The following is a 12631-nucleotide window of genomic DNA, read 5'->3' on the forward strand; positions in this document are numbered from 1 at the left end:
TTTTCTGTAATGGTACATTAAACATGAGATGAAAGCTAACAAAGAGACCAATTTACTGATTAGAATAGCCAGTAGATGCTTTATTAGCAACAACATTCACTTTTCATTTTGTTTGACCTTCTTGTCAGTGAGGTTAAAAGCTGAGTAAGCCAACATGATGCATGTAAACCAGCAGTTAGAGCAGTTACAGAAGTCTTTACATTAGAAATACCTTCATCACTGTCATCATCATCACTCCATACGATGTCAGACAGTAAAGAAATAAAGCCATAAAGCCAATCAGCGGATTCTTCCAATGTCTCATGAATGATTCTCAGTGGTTCTGTGCTGAGCTTGTTAACAGATCTTCCTGGGTGCAGAGTTGAAAACAAAAGCAGTTTGAAAACAAAACAAAACAAAACAAAACAACACCTCCTTCAGTGGTTAAAGTTAATCTTCATTTTATACAGGACTAATTATACTACTTCCTTTAACAGAAACAAAGATTGTGAATGTTAATTTTTATTATTCAAGGGTTTGAGGACAGCTTTCCTTCCTGTGCAAGACTGGTATAAACTGTATCCTACTGTACTTGCTGCTGGCAGGGTGATTAAGGACCCAGTGGGTAATTTAGTCTGATACTGCGCTCCGAGCTCTGGCTCTTCTTCTAAGGCTTGGCTGGGCAAAGTATAAATATAGATTTGATTCTATCTCCTATTCATCCTTTTAGATAATCTCTTCCTTTCACAGCCCAGTTTTTTTCTCTGGCTCAGGTCCTCTGCCTCTTGATGCCTGCTTAGGATTCACTGCCGTCTGTGTCCCGCTCCTCATGCCATCTCCCCCCTCCTTTACACCAGTCCGGGCTGAGGAAATTGCTGAGCCCTGGCTTAACTCTACAGAAAAGTGCCATCATTGCCACAGACTACGTGTACAGGGTGGGAAGAAGCCAAGCTATGTATACTCGGGCCAAAACAAACCCGAGTCCAGGATGAAGGGGAACGTAAATCCAAATTGTGACACAGAGACAGCTACTTTCAAACACGTACTCTGGTGTATCTGGTTCTTCTCTCACCACTTTTTTAGAGTTTCTTTCACATACACTTGTGCACCTCCTCATACTTGGCTAGTTCTGGTCTCTCTGCTCCTGTAGGCAAGTAAGGTGGCAACCAAGGAAGGTGTGCAGTTTAATGTGCTCCACCTTCCTGGGACCGCCGGTGGAAGGGAGGTCCCTGGTCCCCACCGCATCCCCGCCCAGGGACAGCAACCACCAGTGGGCAACACAAGTATTCCCTTAAAGGCTCTTCCAACCGTGATTTCACCAGATTTCTTCCTGCCCTGTTTATGCCGACGTAGTATTTCAGAGGAACTTTCCAGCCTCTGACAGAGTATTTCTTCTGACCTTTCTGTTCAGCAAACTTTTGTGTTCTTGAAATCTGTACCAAACACTGCTTACGAAGAGGAACAACTCTGGTCCCGTCTATGTTACTGTCCACTGCACTTGAAATGGCAGACTGAACGATTGCCCTATCTTTGTGAAGATTTCCCACAAATGTAGACAATTGAAGGTAGAACACAAATATGACTTGAGTTGTTGGCCTAGTCTTGTTCCTAGGAGTTTCTGAAGTTAGCAGTATCAAGATGGGAACCATATCGCTGTTTACCACTATCTTTCTGTATGCAAATATTTTAGTAGGAAGTTAAACACAAGTCTCTTCGGAACTACTTCTGGTTGCAGTGTTCTGACTCACAAGCCAAATCTTAGCAGTAATTAGAAGTAGTCTCACATGGACTTGCAGGTTACAAAAACAGGCAAAGTGCAGGCTTGAAGCAACTTCTTTGATGGCAGCAGTACGAACAGTCATTTTCTAAAAGTACTGTAATGAAATATACAAGCAGCTTTATTTGAAATATAAATAATTCCTTTTATTTCTAATTAATTAATCGGAAACAGCGACGACCAGGCTGATTTTCTGTTATTTTGCATCTGCTTATTAATAACGTAGGCCAAAGAAATATTTCAGTTAATGTTTTTTTGAAGATTGTATTAGATAGATATATGCTACTGAACAATCAGGCACATTAAATAAATTAATCGTGTGCCACGATGAAATGACACAATTACAAAGAAATATGCATGATCTCTTCATTTAGTGTACTATTGCGTGCACTATTGTATTCAGAAAGATTAAGTAGTATAACGGAATATTTACTTCGCTTAGCACAAGGCATTTATTTATTTTCATTGGCCTCACGCACTGAGATGTAGAGATTTTATTTTTTCAAGTGATTTGCCACAAATGCTCTTCTCAAGTGTTTACCAGGAGAATTAATACCTCTATTTAGGCCATTAAAAAGTAAATCTGCAACCCAACCCCTGATGTCATTTGCGCTTTCTTCTAAACTAGAGGTGCTAAGGAGTCCAAGTGGACCAACAGAACGGACATGGCCAGAGGGGTCTCAGCGAAACTGAGGTTTTGATTCACAAGCAGGGATGGTTTAACTTCGGACAGCTGCCTTGATTTCCACTCTGGCTCCCCACCTACCCTTTACCCACTGCTTGCTTAGGGATGGCTCAGCTGCTTTTACAGCCATAGGCTTTTAGAGCCGCAGGGACTACAGCTGTAAACTAAACAAGATTTGGTGTCAATTTATTTTAATGTACCAGTCTATCAACGAGCAGTTCAAGAACTGCTTCACAGGTAGCAGAGCTGTCCCCCCGGGCAGGCAAGGGAAATGCTCAGAGAAGAGCAAGATCAAGAGCAGAGGAAATTATTCCAACCACCCCAAGGCAAGCCATCTTTGCTGATGAATCAGAGCCCTCAACGTCATATCCTGGTCTTTAATTCATAACATCTTCACAGCGAACTATGAAAAGGGATTAGAAATTGTAAGTGTCCAGAGGCGAAAATCTCTAGTCATGCCTAAACTAAGAGGCCCAAGTTGCAAATCCTGTTTAACATAAAAAGTTCAGAGGAATCATTTTGGGGTTACGTAGAGGACACTTTAGTAGTATTTGCAAAATTAAATTTTGTATACAAACAGATACTGTGACTTTCACTTGCGGTCTGATGCAGGTGACACAGGCCTGGAAAGTTGTCTCCTTGTGCATAGATATTCTGCTTAACTTCTGTTGTGTTTCCTACATTTTGGAAAAGTAGCGCTAACAGTAATCATGTGTCCTAAAATGCTTAAGAACACCACACCATGTAAGGTTGAAGTGAAAATTACGACTGATCAAATCCATGCTTTTAGCTCTCCCCACAGCTATGACAACGGCAGGTTCTTCCTTAGTAGAACAAAACACACAAGAAAGAAAGGGAATAAAGCAATTCAGGGGGTAACGAGTAGAGAGGAAGATGCCATTTGCCTCACACACATGCAAACAAAGGTAACCATTTCCAGAGGATTTGCATACTCTTGCTTCAAGAGTGAAGCTGAGAGAATGCAGGTTTGCAGAACAAAGTTTAAGCTTGGTATCGTGATGTAATTTAGATATTTTCTTTATTTACAGATGTCCAGCAAGGGTAAAGTATGATGAATTTTTTTGGAATAGTCTTGGATTCAGCACATTCAGACTGGATTAGCTGTTCTCTGCCTGACTTTTCATGTCTTGGCAGACCTTAGAACACAGATTATTTTCAAACTAAGCTCACAATAAACTTCTTTTGCTAGCATAAGTTATATAGTATGTAATATATAATTTACAACTGATCTATAACTATAAAGTATAACTAATATATGATATATCATCTATCATCTATCGTGCTGGGAGTTGCAGGGGCAGGATCTTGAATTTAAACTGTAAAGAGCCTTTATGAATACAGAGTATTTCTCAGGTAGAGACAGGCTGTGAAGTTCTACGTTTTGCTGAACTTGTAAACAGGGACTGAGCCAATTGTTCGTCTTGGATAATGTAGTAGAAAAATACTAAAGGTCTGTCGAAGGAGGAAGGAGGGGAAAGGAAGTGAGTGGTTACTCAGCAGGTTAAGCTCAGGGATGAAACATGCAATTAATATTGAAGAATTTTGTTGACAGTATGTAATTTCATTTAATCACAGTTTAAGTTCAGATTATCCTATCTAGCCAAAAGTATCTGAAAGCCAGGTGTTGAACTCCTGATGGTTTCCAGACTCCCTTAAAAGCCAATGCAGAAAGACATTGTGACCTTCAGAAGGCAAGTGTCTCGCTTTCCTCTGACATCTTTTTTAGGGTTATATGAATTAATTTCCAAAGATGCCCATCCCTTTCCATTGACTAGGAAGGAAAGGAAGGCTGAAAAATTAGCATGGACATGACACCTTATTTTCATATGACTGAGGTACGTGACATGGATCCTATTAGTGGTGCTGTTTCATATTTAAATCCTTGTCACTTTGGCTAAGCACTTAGATTTGTAACTTTATATTCATAATTAATTCCAGTACAATATACTATTCACATCGATAAATTACTTGCATTCCAAAACAGCACGGGTACCACCAACAGTGCTCTGCTATAACATTTTGTTTTGTCATGGCCTTTTATTACTGGTACAGTATGAGATGTTTTTCCTTTCAGATCTATTTGTGCTGGCATTTTCACTGCTATGAGAATAATTCACAGCCTTGCCTTTTCTTTTTTTTTTTCTTTTTTTTTTTTTTTAGTGGGAACTTCAAAATTTTAATTCCAGAACTTTCTGGCAAGTGCTGAAATTTGGAAGAGTTAAAGCTGACAGAGCTTTAACAGTGTTTTTTGGAAATAGGAATTGATTAGTCACATAGTATGATTTGTTGTATTGCCTCAAGCAAATTTGGTTATGTTTCATGGTCTGTGTCATTTATTCATGTGAAGTGCACAACAAAAAGTGACTAATTGATTTATCTGTGCAAATCACATCAGTCATTATTCCAGTCTTAATAACTCTGCCAGGAATGTAGTCTCCTATCAATTTTTTTTGCTTGTCAAATAGTTAAATATATACTCAGAGTGTAACCTATTTTAAAGTGTTTTTTTTTTTTTTTTTTTTTTTTTTTTTAATGAATTGCAGTGAATTACTTAATAATTGTTGGATTTTCATCAATTACATATTTTGACTCCAGTGAATTGAATGCAATTAAATTACAAATGATGGTAATTATCTGGTGTAAAGATTGATCTATGAGATATAATCTAATTCATTGATACTGACAAGGTACAGCTGATGAAGACAGAGAACTTCTGTCATGTTTGATAAAATACAAAAGCCTAACACCAGTTTGTGATAAAAAAAAAATCCTAGCTTTAGTAAAATATTCTCTTATAAATATAGACACCTGTATTTTAATTTGAAAGTTTATATATTTTTAAGGTTTCTTAGTAGTAGTAGTAGTTTGTTCCTACTCTGTGGTCTTCTGAAGAGTATTATTTAACATAGAAAACTCAATACACACATAAAGTCTTCCATTGTTAATATTCCAGTTTATCAGCATAAGTGTCCTTAGGTCTTATCTTCCTTATTTCATAGACTGACATTCTTGTCTTGCTTACAGCATTAAGCTTCAGGACAAACTCTGGTGGGTATCATTGAATCATAAGTAAGTATAAAAATAATTTAATTTTGAATTATAAGTATATTGAATTATAAGTATAAAAACAATGCCAAAGAAAACTCGGACTCAACATTTCCCATTAATTTCCATTTTATAGGTACTTAAATTGTAAATATGAAGACTACAGTCTGTAGTATAAAACTTCTCTGCCTCTTTCTAATATCAGCCTTAGCTAATTATATTGAGGTCAAGTCCATAGAGAAAACCTCACCTGAAAGTGGACAAAAGCATTTTACGCCAAATGCGAACAAAGTAGTTATAACTAGAATCTACTTGGTGAAATTTAGAGAGAAATTCACAAAGCGTCACAAAGTATCAAGTAATTTCAGGTACTTTTGCTATAGCCACACACAGGGACAGCAATGTAGGTTTAGGATGGGCTTCACGTGGAATTTATGTGAAATTGATTTGATATCAGCTAAAAGGCTTCTGATTTGATGGACCAGACCCTAATTAGGTGGTGTCATGTGAAAGAGCCAGACATTTTATCTAAAATAATTCGAGGCTGTATTTTTTTCTTATTCTAAGGAGTCAATTCACTGACTAAGAACACAGATCTTAACTTCCGATGAAAAAGGCAGAGCTGTTAAATAATTGTACGATGGCATTTTTAAAGGCCATTTACGAGGGTAAAGTGAGTAGCCCTCAGCTCGCCACCATTTCCTAGGAATCTCCTGACGGAGGGCGTCTCTCAGCTGACAGATCTATTTCAAGCACGATGTGAAAAAAAAAAAAATCAGGAGGAGGCTATTGCAATGAATTTGCGTCCCCGGGCGGCCAGCGTTGGGGTTAGGGGGGAAGCGGTGCTGCCGCGTCCTGGCGCTCTGCTGGCGCCCATGCTGTGTTAGCGCAGACCAGGCGCCCGCGCGTATTCGGAACACTGCAGGCAGAACGTCTTTACCAGGTGGTAAACAGGGATCATCGCAATGTTGGGAATAGGAGGCTAGAGCGGATGGCAACAGGATGAACCCCAGAATGGCCAACGACAAAAAAAAAAAAAAAAAGGAAGAAACACGGTTAGCCATAACGAACATCCTCAGCTGGCGCTTGGCTGGAGGAAGCAGTCAAGGAGGGAAGCGAGGAGCTCTTTAATCTCTGTGGGGCTGCTGTTATGAAGCAGAAATTGGAGTTCATTAAGAAGAAAAACAATACGCTGTAGGTGTGAGATAACACAGTACGAATCAGAGCAATGTAAAAACACGGTTAAATATAGGCACAGGTATTTTCACAAGTTGCAAACACATTCTATTGCTGAAAAGAATACATTACGTATAGTTGATGCTAGTTGAATTATTTCAATTTCTTCAACAGCAAATAACCAAAGAATTACATTACTGCAATTGTTACTGAAATGAATTACTGGTTTTGTTTGTTTGTTTAAAATTAGAAATTTCACAGATACCATTATGGGCTGGAAATTTGGTTTGTGTTTTGTATCCCATGAAGTGCATTTAAGCATGCAAGACTTATTTCTCTTCTTAGATCCTTCCCTATTCGAGTCTGTTTCTGAAATTTCATATTTTCAACTTCATGACCTCATGAGGTTTGATGTCTCACAATTTATCATCTTGTATATGCTAGACCATTTGGGATGAACAGAGTACTCACAGTACTGCAGTACTTCATAGACTGTCATTCTTTCCAGTATAAACTCATTTTCTAGGGTTTTATAACTCAGCTGTGAGATTTGCTGCAGAGTGAAACATGGGAAAGAAGATGTTATCTAGGCAGCCCTTCTTTAAACTGGAATTGGGTTTAAATCCCTTTAATTGTTTTTATCATTGTGGAAAACAGTGAAAAAAGGGGTTTTGTAGGTTTGGGGTACATTAGTGGAAGTCCCATATAATTCAATTAAGAATTTCATGAAGAACTTTGAAATGGGTAAACTGTTTACTCGTGCTCTGGATTGACACCTGTAAAGACAGTAAAAATTGTATTTCAAAAGACTGTAGCACTATTTTGATAAGTTCCAAGGTGAGCACAGCGAGGACCAACACCTTTTTGTTTACACCCTACTCCTTTGTTCTGTGGGAGATTTGTCTAGGGTTTTGCATGTATGGAAAAGCTTTTACCAGTTATTTCCATTTGGTGACCCTGTGAAACACCTCTTGAACCAAGAGACAAAATTTTGTTCCATTAAGTTTGCTGGTGCTTTAAACTAAGCCAGAAGTTCATTCTTCTTCCTGAATAAGTTCAAAGGTATTATCAGTTTTAATACTGAAGGATATACAGTTATAAAACACAAGAGTAAATATAGGTACACTCTTCTTTTTACAATTCTTAAAAGTTTCCCATGAACACGAGCTCAGCACAATGACTACAGTGTGATGACATTCCACGAGAAAAATGGAGGTATATATTCCTAATAATGATTGCCTTACAAAAAAAAAAAAAAAAAAAAAAAAAAAAAGAAACCCAGTAGAATAGCTGTATTTTGCTGACTTCCACTTCTCTTAATGATGAAACAAACATTCTGCACCTGACAGGTTTTGCACCTTACAGGTTTGTCATGCAGGAGACTGGGGGAAAAAATGCCCATGTGTCGATTATAGGACAAGTTGTTTGGAGTCCTGTTCTTTACCTTCATGTGGTTTTTTTGTCCAAAATACAGATGCTCATGTGAATATATGGCTCCTAATTTTTTGTTTGTTTGTTTTCCTCTACTGGACATGTTAATACTATCTGTTAACTGACATGTTAATAGGTATAACCCCACAACAATTTGGCCAGATGTTTTCCCATTAACTTAAAAAGAAAACAAACAAACATTAAAGAAAACATCTGACTGGAATCCCTGCTGCTTCTTGTGGAGCTGGGAGCTCGGTGCCTCCATGCCCTGTTAAGTCCCCATTCCCGTCATTGACAGGCATTACCTCCACAGAGATCTGCCTTTGCTGCAGGTCTCTAAAAAGCCTCTCTATGGTGGAGCAAAGTGACTTAGCCACAACAAAAAGCCTGCTCTTTTTTTCTTTTATTGAAGCAGTCACGATAAAATGGCAAGCTCATCGTGCTGTGTGTTTGTTCTATATTTTCACTTAGATTATTTTTCGGATAGTTTTGGATTTCATAGATTTGGTGAGGTTTCATTAGGTTTGATTTACTCTGGCCTTTAGGTGACTGGCTAAATCACTATCAATTTACTCTGAATATTGAACACTCTGGATCTGAAATTAGGGTGGTGTTAATTAGCTGTAATTGGTCACAGAGATGGCAGGGAATTCTGAACACTTTATTAGCCCATTAGTAAACGTGGATTCCTGGGCAATCAATCTTTAGGACTAAAATAATCTTAAATTATTTAGTTACATTTACCAATTAAAATATATAATCCAGTTATGTGTACAAGAAATGCGTGAAATACATTCGTGAATTATGAAGCCAATTAACAAGGTGTATTTTCTAACAGAAAGGATGGTAGTAATAACAAACTGTTGCAAAACATCAAACCACAACAAATCTTTTTCTGCATTTCTGAAAATACCGAGAATGTACAAGAGATCTTCCAATGCGGTATGCTGCTTACTGCATATTCATACATGCTACGTACTGCATGAGATTCGTACTTTCTTATCTCGGGCTTTTGTAATGCATGTCACCTCCATGCCATGTTAGAAATATTTCAGTCATGTTTATAGTTGTACAACACAACATGATAGGAATGCAAGCTTTCATTTCTTTCCTCAAAGGAATGAGCATAACACACTAAAGCGAAACACTGCAAAATTTAATTTCCTTCTTCTGGGTAGATAGAACAGGGGTGAATCTTTCAGCACTGGTCTAATTCTTGTCTCATGCTTTCCTCAAAATCCACTGCCAAAGCTGACTTGCAGATCCCATCTCTGTTCTTCCCTCCGAACAAACTGACACGTAACCACCAGGGAGGCACAGCTTTACACGCGCAGCCCATAGCATAGGGTCCTCCTGCAGCACTTCATATCCTAATCGGCACCGCGTGAATACTAGAATTTACAGTAATCATGTTCTGGATGTGTAAAATAACACAAAATATATCTTAAATCTTTCTGTGAGTAGAGCTTGAATTCATGTAATCTGACTTCAGCTACCTACAGCCTAAGTGTTATCCTCCCTCAGTTCTAAAGGCTCCTTTTCAAGTACTGAATAAAGAGAGCCCACCCAAAAGTAATTTACCACATCTGTTTTAGGATGAAACCAAACACCTCATTTTCATATAGTTACTTCTGGGACAAATTTCATCTTCTATAAATTGTCAAAATTCCCAAACTTGACAGTTTACTTCTAAAAGAACATGAAGCCGTAGTAATCAAGAAGCAAAATCTATGGGGTGGCACTCTGATCATAGAGGCAATGTGAAGTTTACACTGATAAATTGAAAGAATGCATAGGAGCTAAAATACATATACCACTACTTTATGTCTTTTTGGAGCTATTTGCCTTTACGATAATGAAAGTAAAATTGTTAGTTGTTGAAATAAGAGAACAATGCCTGAGTTCAAGTCTGAAATACTTCCGACTCTGCTGATGTGTTGTCTTTCTACTGGACTCCATGAATCTCTGTATAATCTAGATAACTCATAATTTAGGGCATTCCGCTTTCTGCATTAGCCAGAGGCTAGCAGCTCTGTAGAGTAATCAGGAGGACAAAACCCGTGTCCATCCCTCAGCCACAGTTTCCAGCCTGCTTTTCCTATGTCAACCCGCTCCTCTTTGCTGCTGCAGCACCGTCACTGCCAGCGGCTCTGCGATGGGGACGGTCGTTTCTGGCACAGAAACGTCGGGGAAGTCTCTGGTGGGAGCCCATAGGTCAGAGTCCTTTGTCATCTTTGTAACTGTCCTTCAAAAAGCTGCAGGCTGCTCCTAGGTCAGCCCGCAGTTTCCTCTTCTCTAGACTAATCGAGTTCAGCTCGCTCAGCTGGCCTCATTCGTATGCTGTGCATCCTTTCTAAACTTGAACTTCATGGAACTTCAGGTAAAGAAATGGGAAAGAAATTGAATGCACTGACTTATGAAAGGCAAGTGTTATTTGAGGAAAAATACACTGAATATTCTGTGTTTTATAGATTAAAAAATATACAGCTGACTACAGTTTCTGTGGCATCTTTCATTTACATTTGAAAACTAGGAAATTAATTTTAATCATGCTTGCAAAAATAAACTTACAGTCCTGCAAATAACTTTTCCCTTTTTCTATGCAGGTCTTGTTCAAAGAACAGTGTCAAACCCAAGAGAAAATATCACTGGGTTTTAGATTTAAAGGAGCCACTTAAAAATATGCTCCAAATTCTACTTTCACTACGAAAAGACAGCATTACCTCCACTGGAGGCAAAGGGCCAAACTGGCAGAGGGTGAAAATCATTCTAGTATCAGTGACACCAGCCGGGTGGTCCTATGTGAAATCTTCAGCCATTTCCATGGAATTTTTATAAATCCGTGGGTTTGACCAGGAAAAAATCAGACTGAGTAGGAACTCAGGAGTTGAGTTGAAACCCAAGGGTCACGATAAGAGCTACGTAGCCATTGTTATATTTATGTAAATACAGAAAAAAGTCTAATAAATCTTGGTCTGAAGGAGCACAGCACTTCCTTCTCTTAACATTTGACCACTGAGACCCAATTTAAATGCTGCCTTAATTAATCACTTAGGAACAGAAATATCTTCGGGAAGGAAATGAAACGAACTCACGAACTCAAAATACTAAAGTATCCTCTCTCAAAGATCTCCACAAAATATGAACGCACCCTGCAGATTAAATTTTACATTCTTTTATTTCTACAGCCTGGTCTGAAAATGTCAGTTTCCATCAACACTTGGGGGATTTAAGCTCATTTAACCAATACAACATGAACATCAGATTTCCATCTGCTTAGAAAGTTTCCTTCAGTCTCCAGTATGAATGCAAATTCTCATTGCTTAGCATTACCCTGACTAGTAAGCATATCGAGCATGCACGAGCTGACAGCCAGTTCAGGAATTGCTTTGTTTAAGAGTTTAGTCTGAGTTATGCCCTGGTTCTCGGCTGCTCATTGAAAACATACAAGGAACTTGACTGACTGATTGATAGTTAATATGGAAAATTAAAAGCAGAATATGCTGGTTTCCCTCTCTTGCTTTATAACTATGTTACAGCACTAAGCGTGTGGTGTCCAAACTAAAATCTGGTGCCTGTTTTGGAAGGATGGCTCAAAAGTAACTTGATGTTTTGCTGGGACTCAAGTGATTTCCTTCTGAAAACAAAGACAGGTGAGAAGCAGCAAATTTAAGAGAGGTTTGTAATATATTTTCTCCACATTTCAAGCTTCTGTGTCATCCATTGATCCAGGACTGATTGGTTTCTTTCAAGATCTATGTCTCAAAAGCTTTTTAAGTAAATCTTGAGGTCAATATTGATATATAGCAGGACAAAAATCTATGGATTTATCAGTAAACTAATAAAGTCAAGGAAATTAACTTTGAAACATCGACTCAATTTGTTTTGAATTAAAAGGCCGAAGTCTGAATTTCAATTCCTAGTTAATTAATGTGACAGATGTGATAACTTTAGAGCTGGAGTTCTTATTTAAGAAAGAAAAGGACCCTAATCATTTGTTTTCTGTTTCACATACATGTTCCCCGGTCATTACAGGCTGTTTATCTCACAAAAGTTTTAGTGCTGAAGTGGCTTGATGAACACTATGCACTCTTTACAAACATAAGTAGTCAGTTTATCTTATTTTTCATTATATATCATTGCCAGTTACAAGGCATAAAAATCAAGTAGCAGTGACGTAATTTCTGTTCCCCATTCCTTTCTTCCTGTTCTCAGCCACAATCACACTCCTCGTACCACCCGCTTCATTTTTATCTTTGCCCTCAGTAACCAATATGTACCCCAAAACTTGATGTTGTTCAGTCAGTTTGCCAAGTCTTAAACTAAGCTGGAATTATTGCCTTCTTGAAGACAAGGGTGTAACTTAGCTAATATTAAGAATCTGGTCCTCTGTGCTTATGGGTTTTGAAGATGATTTTAGGGTTAGCATGTTTAGAAATGATCTTTTGCATTTTTCTTGCCATTGAACTATGTAAGCAGGTGTCAGAATACTCAAGGCAACTATGAAAGACTTTAAA

At 38.2% G+C, this 12631-nt stretch overlaps 1 protein-coding gene across 1 annotated transcript in view; it reads right to left on the minus strand.

The window, feature by feature from the left end:
- The window catches only part of TRDN (triadin), a 236153-nt gene that overhangs the window by 191953 nt on the left and 31569 nt on the right, over positions 1–12631 (minus strand). Inside the window, exon 3 of the mRNA XM_049818154.1 lies at positions 212–349. Within this exon, the coding sequence (XP_049674111.1) occupies positions 212–349 (138 nt within the window). The remainder of the gene's footprint in view (positions 1–211; positions 350–12631) is intronic.

This window comes from Accipiter gentilis, chromosome 15 (assembly GCF_929443795.1).
Source record: "Accipiter gentilis chromosome 15, bAccGen1.1, whole genome shotgun sequence".
In the NCBI taxonomy this organism is placed as follows: Eukaryota; Metazoa; Chordata; class Aves; order Accipitriformes; family Accipitridae; genus Astur; species Astur gentilis.